This window comes from Cervus canadensis, chromosome 33 (assembly GCF_019320065.1).
Source record: "Cervus canadensis isolate Bull #8, Minnesota chromosome 33, ASM1932006v1, whole genome shotgun sequence".
Lineage (NCBI taxonomy): Eukaryota > Metazoa > Chordata > Mammalia > Artiodactyla > Cervidae > Cervus > Cervus canadensis.
This window is the reverse complement of record NC_057418.1, coordinates 19,517,811-19,537,013: the sequence shown is the minus strand read 5'-3', so window position 1 is coordinate 19,537,013 and position 19,203 is coordinate 19,517,811. Positions and strand designations below refer to the sequence as shown.

The following is a 19,203-nucleotide window of genomic DNA, read 5'->3' as shown; positions in this document are numbered from 1 at the left end:
AAAAATAAACTGTTGTTCCTTTAACTCTAAGATTTTGAGAGTATTTTATAACACCAGACTACTTCGATTGATATGGATATAAAAACAGAACATGAAGCAGTTATATAAGGAAAAGAACCAATATCTGCAAATGAGGGAGATGGAAGGATGGGCAGGAAATCATAGGATTCCATCCCTCCTCCTGCCTGGGGCAGCTGCTCCTACAGAAGGCTTCCACCAGAGCAGAGATTACAGGGGAAACAGTGTCAGACTTTATTTTTTGGGCTACAAAATCACTGCAGATGGTGATTGCAGCCATGAAATTAAAAGATGCTTACTCCTTGGGAGGAAAGTTATGACCAACCTAGATAGCATATTTAAAAGCAGAGACATTACTTTGCCAAAAAAGGTCCGTCTAGTCAAGGGTATGGTCTTTCCAGTGGTCATGTATGGATGTGAGCACTGGACTATAAAGAAAGCTGAGTGCCGAAGAATTGATGCTTTTGAACTGTGGTGTTGGAGAAGACTCTTGAGAGTCCCTTGGACTGCAAGGAGATCCAACCAGTCCATCCTAAAGAAGATCAGCCCTGGGTGTTCACTGGAAGGACTGATGCTGAAGCTCCAATACTTTGGCCACCTCATGTGAAGAGTTGACTCACTGGAAAAGACCCTGATGCTGGGAGGGATTGGAGGCAGGAGGAGAAGGGGACGACAGAGGATGAGATGGCTAGATGGCATCACCGACTCGATGGACATGAGTTTGAGTAAACTCCGGGAGTTGACAGGTGATAGAAAGGGAGGCATGGCGTGCTGCGATTCATGGGGTCGCAAAGAGTCGGACACGACTGACTGAACTGAACTGAACTGATGAAAAGTCAAAAGTCGTAAATGACAGAGTTCAGGGTGGGGGCAGAATAAGTCTTACCACCACGGGCAGGTTCCTATAGCTGTAGTAGGCATAGTAGTATGCTTTCCCCTCCCCACCTGGAACCAGATGCTGCAGAAGAGTAGACTCCCAAATGCCACCTCGCCCCTTCTTACCATTTGAGGAAATCTGAACTTTACTCTCAAGAAGGAGAATTGAAGTCACTCAGTCATGTCCGACTCTTTGCGACCCGGTGGACTGTAGCCCACGAGGCTCCTCTGTCCATGGGATTCTCTAGGCAAGAATATTGGAGTGGGTTGCCATTTCCTTCTCCAGGAGATCTTTCCAACCCAGGGATCGAACCTGGGTCTCCCGCATTGGAGGCAGACGCTTTAACCTCTGAGCCATCAGGGAAGCCTTACTCTCAAGAGAACACAACAAAGTTCTACCATGAGGCCTTGGGCCCATTTCTCAGCACTGAGGTACAACAGCTGCTATAGAAGCCTGTGGCCATCCTAGAGGATTTCATCCAAAGAGAATATTCAAGAACCAAGTTACCCATGCTACAGTGTCTTGCTTTTTGTTGTCCTAATAAAGGCCCTGGGTCAGGAAGATTCCCTGGAGAAGAGCATGGTGACCCACTCCAGTATTCTTGCCTGGAGAATCCCACAGACAGAGGAGCCTGGCCGGCTACCGTCCACGGGGTCGCAGAGTCAGACACGACTGAGCGACTAAGCACAGCACAATAAAGGCTGAGGGGAAGCTGAACTTTGATCAGAACCAACCAGTTTCTACTGGTGAGGTGGGCAGAGTGTATTACAGAACTGAAAATGTGAACTTCATCAGTTGGTTTGATTTGTAAATTTTAGTCTGCCTGCAATTTGGGAGACCTGGGTTCAATCTCTGAGTTGGGAAGATTCCCTGGAGAAAGAAATGGCAACCCACTCCAGTATTCTTGCCTGGAGAATTCCACAGACGGAGGAGCCTGGTGGGCTACAGTCCACGGGGTCGCAAAGAGTTGGACATGACTGAGCGATTATCACTTCACTATACAATTGTATCGGCTGCACCCTGCACAATGGCACCCACTGAAGAATTGATGCTTTTGAACTATGGTGTTGGAGAAGACTCTTGAGAGTCCCTTGGACTGCAAGGAGATCCAACCAGTCCATCCTAAAGGAGATCAGTCCTGGGTGTTCACTGGAAGGACTGATTTTGAAGCTGAAACTCCAATACTTTGGCCACCTGATGCGAAGAGCTGACTCATTGGAAAAGGCCCTGATGCTGGAAAAGACTAAGGGCAGGAGGAGAAGGGGACGACAGAGGATGAGATGGCTGGATGGCATCACTGACTCGATGGACATGAGTTTGAGTAAACTCCGGGAGTTGGCGATGGACAGGGAGGCCTGGCGTAGTGTGGTTCATGGGGTCGCAAAGGTCGGACACAACTGAGCCACTGAACTGAAGGAGAGGAATGGTGAACTCTGAAGTTGTAACCACCAAAAAGGGCTACTTTTTCAAATTTCACACAAAGGTGCCACCCGTTTGTCAATATATGTGCCTATAGGACCTCATCGACTAGCTTATGGTTCCTTATCCATATTTAAAAGAATTTTTTGGAGACCAACCTTAGGGGTACTACAGAGGAGACTTTACTACATACCAGACAATCACGGGACTCTGACCACTTTGGGACTCCTTGAGGCCTGATCCTTCCTGCATGAAGATTACCATGATAACCTGCAGTGTACGTTTGTGAACTTGGATGACATACTGCCACATTCCTGTGTCCCAGCGAGCAATATGGGCATGCCACTGGTAAATGAACTATCAGAGGTATTCTTCTACTAGAATTCTAATCCTGGAAGAATCCCTTCAGTGGGTAGTGGATTAACAGAACCTGTAGAGCACCCCACAGTGATCAAATGATATCACTTTTATGTGCTAGAGTGCAGGCTTTTGTGAACTTTGACACTACTGACGTTCTGGACCAGATAATTCTCTGTTGTGGGGGACTGTCTTGTGCATTTTAATATGTTTGACAGTAACCGTGGTTTTATCCACTAAGTAACAGTAGTGCTGCTCACCCAACACAATTCAGGTGTACAAAAAATGTCTCCAGACAGTGTCAAATGCCCTCTGGAGGGTACAAATGCACCAGGTTGACAACAACTCTGATATACCTACACTGCCATTGCCAGTAGGTGCTTTGAGACCGACACCAAGAAGATGAGTACTGAGATGCCCACCACTACTTTCACCAGCCCAATGGCATCTGAGGTTGTTGGAGAGCCTCTTCTGAGATCCCGCTGGCAAACAGACTAAGAAACTGCCCAGCAAGTTGACAGGCTGGCTCTACTCCCATTGGATGGAGAGAACTGAACTTGACTTTTGCCTTGCTCTTTCTCCCTTATCTCATCGCTCCCTCCTTCCATAAATGCGTCTACCGCGTTTGCCCCTGCCCTAGCAGTAGAACCACGACTCCAAGCCATTTGCGGATTTGTCTTCCCAGACAAGATGTAGCCAGGTAGCTGACTATGCTACTGACCACCTGACAGCTCTGGTCTGGCATACAGTGCAGACATGCTCTGGTGTTGGCTAGAAAAGTCTATGCTATATTCCCAGCAGCCTCTTTAGCTTGTCTACTTTGGAAGGCCACTGTGGGCAGAAGCCCAAATTCACAAACAGACTGATCAGTTTATATAACCTGAATGGATTGATATTTATCAAGGCAGAGGCATGGCCTGATTCTTGGACATGGATTGTGGAGTCTAATGCCTACCTTCTCACAGACATGGCCTGACACTAACTCCACTGCATTCAGACGCTAGCTCGATTCAGATTTCTTAACCTTAATACATAAGCACATATACACACATACACATATATACACACACACACATACGGGCTTCCCTGGTAGCTCAAATGGTAAAGAGTCCACCTGCAATGCAGGAGACCCTAGTTCAATTCCTGGGTCAGGAAGATCCCCTGGAAAAGGGACAGGCTACCCACTCCTGTATTCTTGGGCTTCCCTAGTGGCTCAGATGGTAAAGAATCCTCCTGCAATGTGGGAGACCTGGGTTCAATCCCTGGGTTGAGAGGGTCCCCTGGAGAAGGGAAAGGCTTACCCACTCCAGTATGCTTGCCTGGAGAATCCCCATGGACAGAGGAGCCTGGTGGGCTACAGTCCCTGGATCACAAAGAGTCTGACACAACTGAGTGACTAAGCACAGCATAGCAAATATACATATACACACCAAAATATACACCTCATAAACAATGGGGAAGGGAGACTGCACTCCTTATGCACAGTTCATGCCAAAGTAAGTTCCACATGAATCAAAGTTTAAGCACAAAAATGCAGCTTTAAGAGAACTTTAAAAAAATATGGGAGAATGTTTAACAAAATTGGAGTGAAAAGCCCTTTCAATCACCCACAAAATTCACAAGTCATGTGAGATTTCTATAACCAAGTCATTTCACTTCTACAAATTTATATTACAGATATACTTTGCCTAAGTGGACACAGAAATATGTAACATCACAGAGCATAATTAACAACAAACTGAAAATGATAGAAATGTCCATTCATATTAAACCCAGTCTTAGATATATCAAACTTCCAGCTAATTCATGAAGACAGTCTGAATAAATTATGGCGATTCCATACAATGAAGTATTATGCAGTTTTAAGAATGACTAAAGAAGATTTAAATATAGCAACATGAAAAAAAATCAATCAGCTTTGTTAAATGAACACAAGTTACACAGAGAATATGTAATGCCTTACCTTTATGCAAATAAAAAAGTTATATAGAGAGATTTTTGCTTATATAAGTATTTATATAGTTCTAGAGGGACACAAAAGAAATTTCTGTGGGTACCTCTGTAGAAGATGGGTATGAAAAGGAAGGAAACTTGCTTTTTACTGTATAGCAGCTTAAGTTTTTGAATTATTTTTTAGATTGTACACAAAATCCATCACAAAAAATTAAATAATAATATTCAAAAAATTTCAAGAAGTATAAAATAGCATATACATAAAATAACTGAGGAAATTCTTACCTTTCCCTGCAAAATTTAAGTGAATGTAGTATGGCAGGTCTCTTTTGACGTAAATTCCATAAATGTAAGGTGTCATCAGCCAAGGCACTCACAAGAGCTCCCTTAAAAATAAAGTGTAATATATTTTATGTAGAATATATTTACAAACATTAATGCTACTAAAAGAGCTGCCAAAAAATCTCCTTCTCAAATTTCAAAGCTTTTTGCCAATATTAGCTTTAGTTCTGAGAAACATTTGCCTCACCCAAATTCTAAGCAGCAGATGTAGAAGTGTATTATGTGTATACAGATGTATAAAAATTATGTTTAAACTTCAGCAATTTAATTAAAGTGCAATTTAATATCTTATAAACTAAAAGTATACTAGGATCTTTATTGACAAAGGTCCATCTAGTCAAAGCTACGGTTCTTCCAGTAGTCATGTATGGATGTGAGAGTTGGACTATAAAGAAAGCTGAGCACCAAAGAATTGATGCTTTTGAACTGTGGTGTTGGAGAAGACTCTTGAGAGTCCCTTGGACTGCAAGGAGATCAAACCAGTCAACCCTAAAGGAAATCAATCCTGAATACTCATTGGGATGGACTGATGCTGAAGTTGAAGCTCCAATACTTTGGCCACTTGATGCAAATGGCTGGCTCGTTAGAAAAGACCCTGATGCTGGAAAAGATTGAAGGCAGGAGGAGAAGGGGATGACAGAGGATGAGACAGTTGGATGGCATCACTGACTCGATGGACATGAGTTTGAGCAAATTCTGGAAGTTGGTGATGGACAGGAAGCCTGGCGTGCTAAAGTCTATGGGGTCACAAAGAATCAGACATGACTAAGAGACTGAACTGAACTGATACTAGGATCTAGTTGGATATAGTTATCAACAACTAGTTATGTAAAACTAGAAGTCAGACCATAAGTTACTTTGTCCTTATCGTACATACTCCCTTGACTAAAAGATAAATATATGGTATGAAGTAACTTTGATTTGGCTTAAGACAAATGAACGTACTCTGCTTATATCATAATTCTACTAGAATGATGTGGAAAACAAAAATAGCATTCAGCTCTCTATGATTTCAGAGTCCAAGGGTTGAAGAATCTGACTAATTTAGAAAGTTAAAATAGTCAAAACTATTAAACAATATCAGGTCTGAAAAAGAAAACCTTTGGCACCATGTGAGAATCATGCAGGGGACTCAGTCTCACCTCCGACCTGACAAATCAGAATTTTTAGAGCAAGAACCATTGCAGATTTATTTTTTTAAATAGCCAGCAGTGATTTTGATGTGTGAATTGGATTAAAAAATCTATAGACTAAGATTGATTTATTAAGACATATGAATGTTTTTCCTCAAAAGAGGAAGAAGATAGTCTTCATCTAACAGAGCATAAGATAATAGATGCAACATGAAGAACTTATTTTAATTTCAAAAAAGATTTGCAATTCCAATCCTTCAGGTTACGATGAGAAATCTTAAAATCTCTCTTTTAAAATAGGAAGTTTCTCATTTATCCAAGAGAACTAAAATAGCTCTGAAGACGATTTACATTCAATGATCTCACGAAGTTCTTTCCACCTCTGAAATTCGATGAGGGCTACTCTATTGGGTAACTACTCCTGTTGCCCCAATATTACTTAAAAGTCCACATACTCTCCTTTTCACTAGAAAGCATCTTCATCACTCTGAAGCAGAAAATCAAAGGATTCAGAGTTTTGAACATTTGTACTCTTCCTTCTTACTTCCACCATAGTTTCAGACCAGGCCATCTTCTTTCCCAAGATGTTTGTCCCATCTTAGTATCTCAAGGAAGAAAAGAAGATGTAGAGACAAAATACAGCTGCCTGCCTATGGTGGCTCATTTATCTACATAATGGTTTTCCAAAACTGAAAATAAACAGCTACTCCCAATTTTCACATTTCCATAGCCATTCCCATTTAAACAGTCATATTTTGCTAGGCATGGTTTAAAACTGTCATTTTGAAGTACTTAAAGTGTAACATTTAAACATGTAAAATATCAAAGAACTTTATGATAAATTCTACAGAAAGCAATCCTGCATTATGAATAATGACTATTTAAGATCAATTAAGATTTATAATCAACTAATAAGAGTATAAGATTTTTAATCGACTAGTTAAGATTTCCAAAATTTAGGCGTGCTGTGTTTAGTTGCTCACTCGTGTCTCTCTGCAATCCCAGGGACTGTAGCCCACCAGGCTCCTCTGTCCATGGGAATTTTCCTGCCAAGAATACTGGAGTGGGTTGCCATGCCCTCCTCCACGGGATCTTCCTCATCCAGGGATCAAACCCAGGTCTCCCGTATTGCAGGCAGATTCTTTACCAGCTGAGCCACAGGGGAAGCCGAGTACGGGAGTGGGTAGCCTGTCCCTTCTCCAGGGGATCTGCCTGATTTAGGACTTGAACCGGGGTCTCCTGCATTGCAGGTGGATTCTTTACCAACTGAGCTACCGGGGGAGAACAAATTTAGGTGCATAGTTAATCAATTTGCAATGTTGTTTATATTGCTTGGAAAAAAAAAAAGATCTTAACACAAATATAAAGATGGAGAATAGGTTAGCGGTTGCCAAGTATTAGGGACTGAGACCAGTAAGGGCTGCGAGTATAAAGAGGTAGCCTGAGAGCACTCCTTTATGTGCTGGTACTGATCTGTACCTTGTTCCTGTTGGCCATTTCATAAAATGTACGTATGCAATAAAACTGCTCGAAACTACACACATACACACAATCAGAGTGTAGAAACTGGTGGTGAAATTGAAATAAGGCTTGTAGTCTAGCTAATAGTATTGATATCATTCTCCTGGCTTAATATTTTACTACTGTTACGTAAAACATTACTACGGGGGAAAGGGGAGAGGGTACATAGGGTCTCTATCTTGAAGCTAGTGGCCATTCTAATTATTTCATAATAATTTTTTTTAAAAAAGGAAAAAAACTCACACGGATTCAACAACTTTTTACAGTGATTTTTTATGTGTATCTTAACATTTTATAAAGCCTATTATTCAACCTTACACAGAATACTGAATTGAATACTGAAGTTTTTCCCTCTGACCCTGAAACACCTACACAATTGTGTATCATTTGGATCACAGTTTTGCTAAGATATATTACCCTTTTTAGTTTTACTAAAATCTCTATATCACCCTCTTTAGCTCTGTATATCCCCTACTGCCTCACTTAAATCCTCTGATATGAAGAAAAGTATTTTCTTTCTCTTATTTACATCTAAACATTCATTCCATGGAACCCAAGGATCCAGGGGCAAAAAGAATGCCCACAAACTATCCTATATCCAAGTATAGCAGAATCTTTTCTGGAATAATCTGCTTTTCTCCTATGACCAACTTTTCCTGCTTGTCCCTACATCTGAAAACATCTATGTCAGAGCTGCTCAAACTTGTTTAAAACCTGCAGACACATTGTTTACTCTGCTAATAAAATGATGTATCTCTAATTCCCTCCCAACTTTACACTGTATTGCAAAGAAAGGCATCAATTACTTCACCCAATAAGTGATACAGCAAGAACTCTGGACAATAACCAGTGTCTAATGGATTTTGGTTTCCTGGTTGTATTTCAAAACAACTCACTGGCAAGAAGTACATTTTGTTATTTATAATAAGATCAATCTTTGAAAAAAATTAATGCAGATTTTTATATGTTATGTAACTTTCAATATCTGTGGAATAAAATTTAAATGCAGCACATTGTACCAAAAAGATCTTACCTTATGCCATTCTATTTTCAATACTGTTTTCAGAAACATCTTACATTATTTATGTAACTGTCCATGATGATGCCTTAAAATGAATAACTATTGGCGCTGGCCTACAAGAAATTTGGTGTTGCTCAAATATTAAAATGTAATTGCATGCAAGAACTCTGAAAGATGGGGTATGGCCCTATTTCACAGGTAAGCAGGAGAGATCAGAGCAGCTCACTAACCTCGTTTATCAGGAACTGGAGCTGGATCACCGCAGCCCCACTGTCGTGCTGGCAGTAGCATTCTACCCCGGGACGACCGAAGCTGTCACGGATTTCATTAAGGAGCTTATGGTACGTGTGGGCTGTTTATAGCAACTGATAAAGTTATACAACAGACAAGTATTTCGATGGCCTGATATTCAATACAGGCTATTTACTAAGGCTGAGATTTAGAGTTAGATTACACATCAATCTAATCAGCTACTTTCTGTTGACAGTCAGAAATCTCAGAGATTTAGGGTCTAAAAGAAATAAGACAGCTATCTCTTCTAGAAAAAAAAAAGTTAAAAACAGCAATGTACAGAACCAAACTACATGTATTTAATATACTTTATTCTGGCCCTAGTCTTTTTCTTTCATTTAAAGTAAAAGAAAAGGCAGTTAATCTATAGAGCACCCAATTTTTTCCAAGTCAGTAAACAAATCCGAGAAGTAGACACATGTCATCTGGAATACTGCTTTTAGAAACAACTATCTTTTCACTAGTATTTTTCATTCCTGTAGTGTCATTTTTAAATACCGTAGGCTAAAAATATAACGAAGAACCACATAAATATGTTTGTAACTGTGGCAAGTTATGTCACCAATGAATGTTACCAGTCTCTTACAATATACTAGAATACAGATTAAAATGTAAATATCTATTAATTTCCATATAATAACAGGAAACAGACAGCATTTTCTGTACTTTGGGCATTATATTAAACTTAGTATACATATTAATTCATTCAATCCTCACAACCATGAAGAATATAAAACATCCCTCATATAAACATATAAGGGGGCTTCCCAGGTGACGCTAGTGGTCAAGAACCCACCTGCCAATGCAAGAGACATGAGATGTGGGTTCGATCCCTGGACTGGAAGATCCCCTGGAGGAAGGCATGGCAACTTAATCCAGTATTCTTGCCTGGAGAATCCCACGGACAGAGGAGCCTGGCGGGCTAGAGTCCATAGGGTCTCACACAGTCAGACACAACGGAAGTGACAGCATGCACACACATAAATAGATAAGGAAACTGAAGCACAGAGAAAATGACTTCTCTCAAGTCACACAACTAGAAAGTACAGCCGAGATAAGGCTACATTGATATTTCTTTGTGTCAATTTATCTTACCTTCTAATTCTGAACTCCAATGTATTCTTTTTAAAATGTTGCAATCTTCCTACCTTAGATACCTTTAGTCTCAATTTTTCTACAGCTTACCTATCAAAGGCTTTAATATCTACCTAATCCTACCAGTCATCTTTGTTTCTGGATTAAACCAACAGTATACCTGACCCATGACATATGCCAGACACTTCCTGCACAGCAGCACTCGTGGTTCTTGTCCAGACAAGCACCAACCAGCACGACTCCTGAAGAGGAACTGCAGAAGATGAGGCTGTCTGATGGGGAGCAGGGTCTCTGAATACAGACACGATCTCTGAATTTAGACATGACCCTCAAGGTGAGTAGACACTGAGTCCTGTCTCAAATGACCATTAAGACACTGGGTCCACACCATAAGGTTCCTGAAATTGGGTCCTGTCCATAACCATTTTGCATAGATCAAGTATGCTCATGGACATTTTAGACAGGACCAAATGCAAGAAGCTTTTGGCATGGACCAAATATCTTATGAATGTTTTAGATAGGACCAGATGTCCTGCAGGGAATCCTCTAAGAAAGCAATTGGGGGGGGGGGGGGCGGGGAAGAAATATTTACAGGAGTAAGTAATATAATAAAACTAGCTATTAATGAAGAATAATCAGGAAGACATACGTAAGAACAGAGGACAGATAAGCAGAAACAATGACTAGATCTAGTAGAATCTTTTATACTACCGTACCAAATTTAAATTCAAAATAAGCATTCATTCAGTTGCCTAAACGGTTTTATACACACACACACACACACACACACACACACACACAGACATATATATTTGGTTGGAAATAGAGGGAGTAAAGAGGTAAGTACATCATAATTATCATCACAGTAGCTAACATTTGTTGAAAACAATGTGTCAAGCACTATATATGTATTACCTTACAAAGAGTACCCTCTATTATAAGCACCATTTTTACAAATGAGGAAACTTATACACAAGGTTAAATAAGTTACCAAAAGCCATATAGCTAGTTAGTAAGGAAGCTGGGGTTTGAACTTAGGCAGTCTATTAATAACTCCAGGACATACAGAGACACACAGACACAAACACACCATCATCAAACCTCACTTCCCAAAAAGAAAGGACCAATTTTCACATCTAAACATCACCTGACTTATTTCAAGTCATTTTAAAACTGAGAATATAGAGGAAACACTTACAGTTGAGACCAGGAAAGTCAGACTAGTCTGAAACAATAAAACCAGACCAAATGTAACTTTTAGTAGCAAGCAAATACCATAAAACCAATAAAGTCTTGAAAGCCTTCCTTACAGCCTACCTAGACTTTTAAGAGTTTCAGGTAATACGAATATGGTGATCTTATCTCTGCACTCCCAGAACCTGCAGTAGTGTTTGGCACACAGCAGGTGTTTAATAAATATCTATGAATGAATGACTTTATAAAATCTAAGAAACCTGTTTACATCCTGTCATATCTTCTTAGGTAAAATTAAGCTCATTTTTCAGAAAGTCAACCAAAAGTATAGGATACTAGAAACACGTTCAAAGTTCTTATTTCTATCAGGAGACTAGACTAGATTGTCTTTAGGGTCGATTATAGCTCTCAAAATTCCAGGAAATCTGTATTTCCAGCCTATTCATTTGACCTTCCAGTCATTTGTTAGGTCGGTATTACAATCATAGCAATAGCTCCTCTTATTGCTTCTTCTTTCTTCTGGGATTTTTCCACTGTACTGTCAGCAAAATAGAATAAAAAACAGTAAAAGAAGCAGGCAATGGGACCTCAGCCAGTCTACACGTTCTGAAAGAATAATTCCTCGGCAAACTTGACTGCCATCATTGCCACTGTGTGCTATACACACGCTTTGACAACCTCTACTTTTATGAAGAATGTGGTAATGATCAGTGCTACATACTGTACTTAGTAAACTATTAAGATCTTTTAAATTATTTATCTTCTTAGAGAATCTGTTCATCAATTCTTGTCAACAAAGAAAAAGTCAAAGAAAGTATCAGTATTGTTCCAACAGCAACAGAAGGGACATATTCAATTTTGCAATCAGAAACAGAAGACTGGCATATTAATACAGTGGAAAGCAACTGGAGGACTTTGATATCCCGTGCAGTATCTGAAAATACATTTATATGCTGCAAACATATGCTTAAAACAAGGATGTGGATAACCGTCTTTTCCATGAACTCATAAATCAGTCACTAATAAATTATCCCATGTTTAATTATGTAACATTCTGTGAGTGTAACTTTGAGCAGATATTCTGCCAACAAACCAAGAAAGACTTTTAAGAGTAAACGTTCTTCCCTGACGCTGTTAAAAACACGAAGCCCAGGAGCAGCATTTGAATCCTTCAGAATCCCAGAAGATTTCCACTGACTTCTGTTACCACTTCTTTTAGTACATCCTTAGACTTTCAGCAAACAGGGTAATTCATACCTCTTTAAGTATTCCAGTAAGCCTTCAAGGCGTCTACTCTGAACCAGCATACTATTCTGTGAATAAAAGGTCGGTGGATGATTTTTACTTTTAATGGCCTAAGTCTTAAACTGTAATGTGATTATTTTTCAATAACAAAGATAAATTCCAAATACCGCCATAGTGTGGTCAAAGAATATTGACAAAAGGATTCTGAAAATGAAAAGAGGATGAACTTTAGCCTACTATTTATTTACTCTGTGTGAACATAAATCACGCTGCACGTGAAAGCTTTCAATTCTTTGTTATTCTGTACTGTTATGAGGAATAAATGGGGGCAACAAATAAAAGGGCAAACAATAAATACAATCTGTTCTCAAAGAAAGTTCTAAAGGTAGCAGATGACCAGAAAAAAAATGGGAAATATGTAAACTGAGCCGTGATAACTAAGACAACCTGTGTGTGCTGCAGCATCCTCACCTGGGAACTGCGCCCCTGCCTCCCTCACTGATCGGTTTAAGGATCACCGGCAAGTCTAAGACCAGGCTTTTCAACCTCTTCATCAGACTCCACGGTCTTTAACTACTGCTTCTCATGTCCAGTGATCCACTGCTAGGAAGATGAGTAAGGCACACCCAGAATTCCAGTCCCTTTTCATCTTCATAAAGACGTCAGACATCAGTTTCACAGCACCGTTTCCAACGGCAATGACAGAACCAAAGTGTCAGCTTGTGTCCTCACGGTTATACCACAAATCTCAAGATGCTATGACGGCTTTAAAATGACATCCTCTCTACATACACTGTATTGAATGTGTTTCTTATCTACCATTTGCCTCACTAAGAATACTACTACCCTGTCTACCAAACATTTAACCAGTCCTTCTTAATTCTGGCTCTACATCATAAGCAGCCATGGACAACTGAAACAAAAAAGAAATTACAAATGTCAGACTCCATGCCAGACTCACTGAATCAGAATTTTCTATCTAGAGAGGAAATCTAAGCACATGTTTGGGCATTGTTTTATTTCATTTTTTTCCCCCAGTTCCACAAATCATTTCAATGTGTATCCATGGCTGAGAAAAACTGGAAAACCTTGTGGCAAAAGCATAATTAAGCATTATCTTCTATGAAATTCATATAGATATACACACACACATACACACAAGGTGCATATTTACAAATGAATAACTACTCTGGCCATCTGATGCGAAGAGCTGACTCATTGGAAAAGACCCTCATGCTGGGAAACATTTAAGCCAAAAGGAGAAGGGCATGGCAGAGAATGAGATGGTTAGCATCACCAATTCAATAGATAGGATCTGAGCAAACCCCAGGAAAGGGTGGAGGACAGAGGAGCCTGGCCTGCTGCAGTCCACAGGGTCACAAAGAGTGAGACACGACTTAGTGATTAAAGAACAACAAATTAAATTGGTCCATTTGAAGAAAGAAAATCTGAAAAATTATCATGAATCCCCTTAATCTCATCATAGGTCTTACTTTTCAAAACTTCTAAAAATTTGCTACCTCCATCTGAACTAGTTCTAATCCACGTGATAGGCATATGCTCAAAAGAAGAACTTAAGTCTTTACCAAGGTTTAAGATAGTGAAGAACATTTCATTTTATATTTAATGAACTTTGAATGTATTTACAATACTACAATTTTTGTCAAATAGCAATTATTTTCACTTTTATAGTACAGTACCCCTAACTTTATAGTTTCATCGACTTGACAAACATCAATTTAAACATCTTTTTAAAAATAAAGATCATGTATTTTTCACCTATAAAAATTAATACAGACTTGATTTCTGGTCCAGCACATAAGACACTTGCAAGCTGTCATTTCATGCTAACAACAAATAAAAAGCTGAACAAACTAAAGATCAACAACTTTGCTTAGACTTAAAAGAATTCATAGGGCAAATGACTGCTCCCAAAACTGCAGAGACAGGCCAATACAGAGAATGACAATATAGCAAAATGAACCAGCCGGCAGACGTGTTTGCAGGAAGGAGTGCTGGGGCACGAAAACCTAGACTGCACCTGATGATGAACTGCTGGAGGCTTACCGTAGACAAGTTTGTGAGAAACCCCAGGTGGACCCAGTCATGGGGAGGGGCGATTTCCCATGCTTCTGTGAGTTTTACCTCCAAGAGCTCTACCATGTTCTATCTGAGAAAAATGCCCTCTTGGAAAGGGAAAAGCAACCATTTTTAAATATACTGGAGTGTTCTGTTCATAACACGGTCTACCCTCAGGAGCAATAAACAGAGCCTAAACCGCTGGGGGTTTATCAGAGCCTAACTGGCCTGAAGGAAGGGAAATCAACTTCAACCCTCTTCAGCCACCCTAACTCCTCTGGCGGAGATGGAAGGAGCAGGGAATTGAGAACAGTTGAGAAGTTCACAGTCCCGAAGCACAAGCTCACAAAAAGACTACAACCTATATACACAGGCCTACAGAACTCTTCCCCTCCCCTTACCACCCAAAATTAATCTAGACATAGACCTTACATCCTTCATGAAAACGAACTCAAAATGGATGGCAGACCTAAATGTAAAATGCCAAACTATCAAATTCTTATAGGAGAAAAACCTATATGACTTTGTATCTGGCAATGACTTTTTAGATACATCAAAGGCACCATCCATGAAAGGAAAAAAAAATGATAAACTAGACTTAATTTAAAACTTCTGCTCTGTGAAACACAGTATCAGAGAATAATAAGACAAACACAGACTTAAAGAAAAGATTTGCAAAAGACAACTGATAAAGGACCATCACCCAAAATATATAAAGAACTCCTAAAACTTGACAGTAAGAAAACAAACAACCCAATTAAAAGCGAGCCAAAGACCTGAACAGACACTTCACCAAAGAAGATATACAGATGGCGTTTAAGCATATGAAAAGATGCCCCACATAGGTCATTGGAGGAAATGCAAATTAGAACAAGGAGGTATCACTACAAATGTATCAGAAGAGCCAAGATTCAGAACCAACAACACTGAATGATGATGATCACATGCAGCCAAATAGTGCTTGCGCGCTGCTGGGTGGGAACACAAAATGGTACAGCCGCTGCGGAAGGCAGTTCTGCAGTTTCTTACAAAACTAAACATACTCATACAGTCTGGTCGTCCGATTCCTTGGTATTTACCCAAAGGAGGCGAAAATTTATATCCACACATAAACCCATGCATGGATGTGTATACTTACTTTTTCCAAACTTGGAAGCAACTAAAGATGTCCTTCAGTAGGTGAATGGATAAACAAACCACAGTACATTCAGCCAATGGAATATTATTTCACACAAAAAAGAAACGAGTTATCAACTATTCAGAGATACTGCTGCTGCTACTGCTGCGTCACTTCAGTCGTGTCCGACTCTGTGTGACCCCACAGACGGCAGCCCACCAGGCTCTGCCGTCCCTGGGATTCTCCAGGCAAGAACACTAGAGTGGGTTGCCATTTCCTTCTCCATTAACAGATAAGGAAAACTCAAATGCATATTACTGAGTGAACGACGATCTAAAAAGGCTGCTGACTGTATGACTCCAACTATGTAACATTTTGAAAAAAAGGCAAAATTATGGAGAGAGTAAAAAGATCACTGTTTACCAAGAGGTAGGGGAAGGAGAGAGATGAATAGGTACAGCACAGAAAACGTTTAGGGCAGTGAACCTATTCTGTATGATACTAAAGGTGGATACGTGTCAATATCCGGTTGTCAAAACCCACTGTGTGTATAATACCAAGAACAAACCCTTACATAACTATGGGCTGTGAGTGACGATGCGTCAGTGTAGGTTCATCAACTGTAACAAATGTATTGCTCTGGGGGGGATGCTGATAATGGGGAAGTCTGTGCCAAGTGAAAACAGGGATATATAGGAAATCTCTGTACTGTCTGTTCAATTTTGCTGTGAAGCCAAAACTGCTCTGAAGAGTAAAGTCTACCAAAAAAATTAATACGTTAAGAAGGGAAACTAGCCACACTCTCATAAGGGTGGACCTAATTTTTGCTTCTTACTCACAATTCTAACATTCTGCTAGTCTGCTACCTAAGCAAAACTATACTGTGCACTATTTCTACAGTAAAACAAAGTGCTAAAATTAACCATGAAAGATGCACAGGTCAACATTTAACACTTTCTTGACACAGTTTTTAGTAACTTACAGTAAATGTCCAATGCTATCTGACTGCTTTTCCTGTGAGTGGCACATTCACACACAGGGACGGCAGCATTGAGACTGAAGTATAATCACAGTACGGGGCTTGTGCTCAGTCACATCTGACTGTGACCCCATGGACTGCAGTCCGCCAGGCTCCGCTAACCGTGGAATCTTCCAGGCAAGAATGCTGGAGTGGGTTTCCATTTCCTACTTCAGGGGATCTTCCTGACCCAGGGATTGAACCCGTGTCTCACGTCTCTTGCATTGGCAGGTGGATTCTTTCCCACTAGCGCCACCTGGGAAGCCCCAATTATAGCATTAACTGGTTGAAATAGGTCTCGAGCTACATCGTCCACTATTATTTTGAAAAAGAGTTTATTATTTTTGAATAGAGTGGTTGAAAATTATCCAATCTTCTTATTTACTGCTTTGGAGTTAGGACTATCTCTAAAGGGGTCAAAATGAATTATATTTACTATCACAGGCAGTTCTTTAGAATGGCTTTTGATACATAAATATACTTTCAAATGAACCACTTGCTCAGTCATCTGTGAAATACAGTCATAAATAATCGTGGTCTTGGTTAAAGAAACAAGAAGGAACATATATTTTCATGTATCAAGTAACAATCTTTTATCCCAGCATCCATTCTCAGATGCTTAACGGCTAAGTTCTTAAGTATGCATGGCCAAGTGAATTTTAGAAGAAAAATAAAACACATTATGAAAAATATAGTACAAAGACTGCAAGTATGGAAAATCTACTTCAATACTTTTTGTCCCTTTCAAAAGACAAAATATATATATATATATATCAATATATACATATTATACACACACATGCACAAAAAGAAAGCAATTTGGCACAGAGTACTGCAATAGTTGATGCCACTAGATTTAGTCACGTTTGGCAGAGTACTGCTGTGAAAAAGCCGAGGTACTGCGATTACAACAAAAGATTATGTACTTTCAAGAAAGGGTAGGATTAGTCACTCTTCAAAAGACAACCTCACCAGGAAAAGCTCAAAAGTTCTAGACAGTCCTTATTGAAAGGGAAACACAACCAAAATGTGTTATAAAAACATCCCCAATTAAAAAAATAAAACATTATTCAATAATAACTACTGTATAATTTCTAAGTCTACACCATTTTGCAAATAGTATCATGTGCTTAGCAAGCTCTAATTCCCCAATGAAGACTGTACTAAAGTCAAAAGCATTAGCTAATTTTTTTTCTTTGTATTCATGCCCAGATTAAGGGAATGTTATTCTAGATCAATGTTCATTTTTAAATCATTAGCACCAGTAAAAATACATATGTTCAGTATGTCATCATTTCATTTGTCTTTACATAATAACCTTTAGAAGGATTAACATCAGTTGGAAAAGTGAAACTAAGTAGAAATTAGCTTTATTTACTGAATAAAGTTTGTAGTTACTGCTAGTGAAAAGTTATATAGACAGTGAACAACGATAAAAATTTTTCCAAGTAAATTTAATTTTTCAATTTAAGTACCACATATATTCATTCCAAGAAAAGGCGAGCAACCTATCTGACTCTTAAAGAAGGTAACCACGCACATAAATTTACTTCTAAGAGCTTTGAGTTTTTGTTGTTGTTAGTACATTTTTTCAGGTTTTCTTCCACAAATGAAAATGATTTATTTTTCATCAAAATTTGCAGACATCTAAGAAATCACAATACTTTAACAAAATGTTTACATTCATTTTTACTTTTAAAAGTATCTAAATGCTTCTACTTATCTCAATGTAACATTAATGAAAATATTAAGAAAAAACTACAAATATCAATATGTTTTAAATTAAAATTAGGAAGAAAAAAGGTCTCAAACAAGCTGAATACTTCAATAATAGAACTGATGACTGAACTGTCCCCAAAGGATGCCTGATAAGTCATCTTCATTATCATAGTAATTATAATTCACCAGAAAAATAATGCATCTTTCACAGGGTCAAAAAAATACTTATGAAAATAAATTAACTTGGTATATAATGGTACCAAGTATCATTGGTTCTTTACAGTATTTTTCTATTTATGACTAAAAGATTAAATTTAAATTGAGTGTGCAAGTGTAATTTACAAAACTATAAAAATCTCTGTAGTCATTCCTTCCTGAACATTCCTCCATAATTTAAAAGCAAGGAAGCTGAATAAACTGGAGTGGATTTATTCCCTTCTCCAGGGGATCTTCCCAACCCAGGGACTGAACCTGGATCTCCTGCATCGCAGGCAGATTCTTTACTGTCTGAGCCATCCGGGAAGCCCAATAATTCCTTCCTGAGCATTCCTCCCTAATTTAAAAGCAGCGAAGCCTAATAAACTAGAGCAAGGATTGGCAAACTTCAGCTTGCGGGCTGAATCTAGCCCGCTGCCTGATTTTTAAAAGAAAGTTATATACTGAAGTATCTACATTCTTTCCTGCACATACTGTCTATGGCTGCTTTTGTGCTATACTAGGAGAGTTGAATTGCTGGGTCAGAGATGATAAAGGCAAAATATTTACTACCTAGCACTTCACAGAAAAAAATTTGCTGACTCCTGA

At 39.1% G+C, this 19,203-nt stretch overlaps 1 protein-coding gene across 4 annotated transcripts in view; it reads right to left on the bottom strand.

The window, feature by feature from the left end:
- Window positions 1-19,203, bottom strand: part of STXBP5 (syntaxin binding protein 5) — a 153,293-nt gene that overhangs the window by 124,045 nt on the left and 10,045 nt on the right. For 3 of the 4 annotated variants that reach the window (XM_043456790.1, XM_043456791.1, XM_043456792.1), the window contains exons 3-4: window positions 8,872-8,953; window positions 4,910-5,010 (exon numbers count right to left, since the gene is read on the bottom strand). In XM_043456790.1, the coding sequence (XP_043312725.1) occupies window positions 4,910-5,010; window positions 8,872-8,953 (183 nt within the window). Of the gene's footprint in view, window positions 1-4,909; window positions 5,011-8,871; window positions 8,994-9,728; window positions 9,778-19,203 lie in introns of those variants that run through there. The other variant, XM_043456793.1, reaches the window with a different exon arrangement.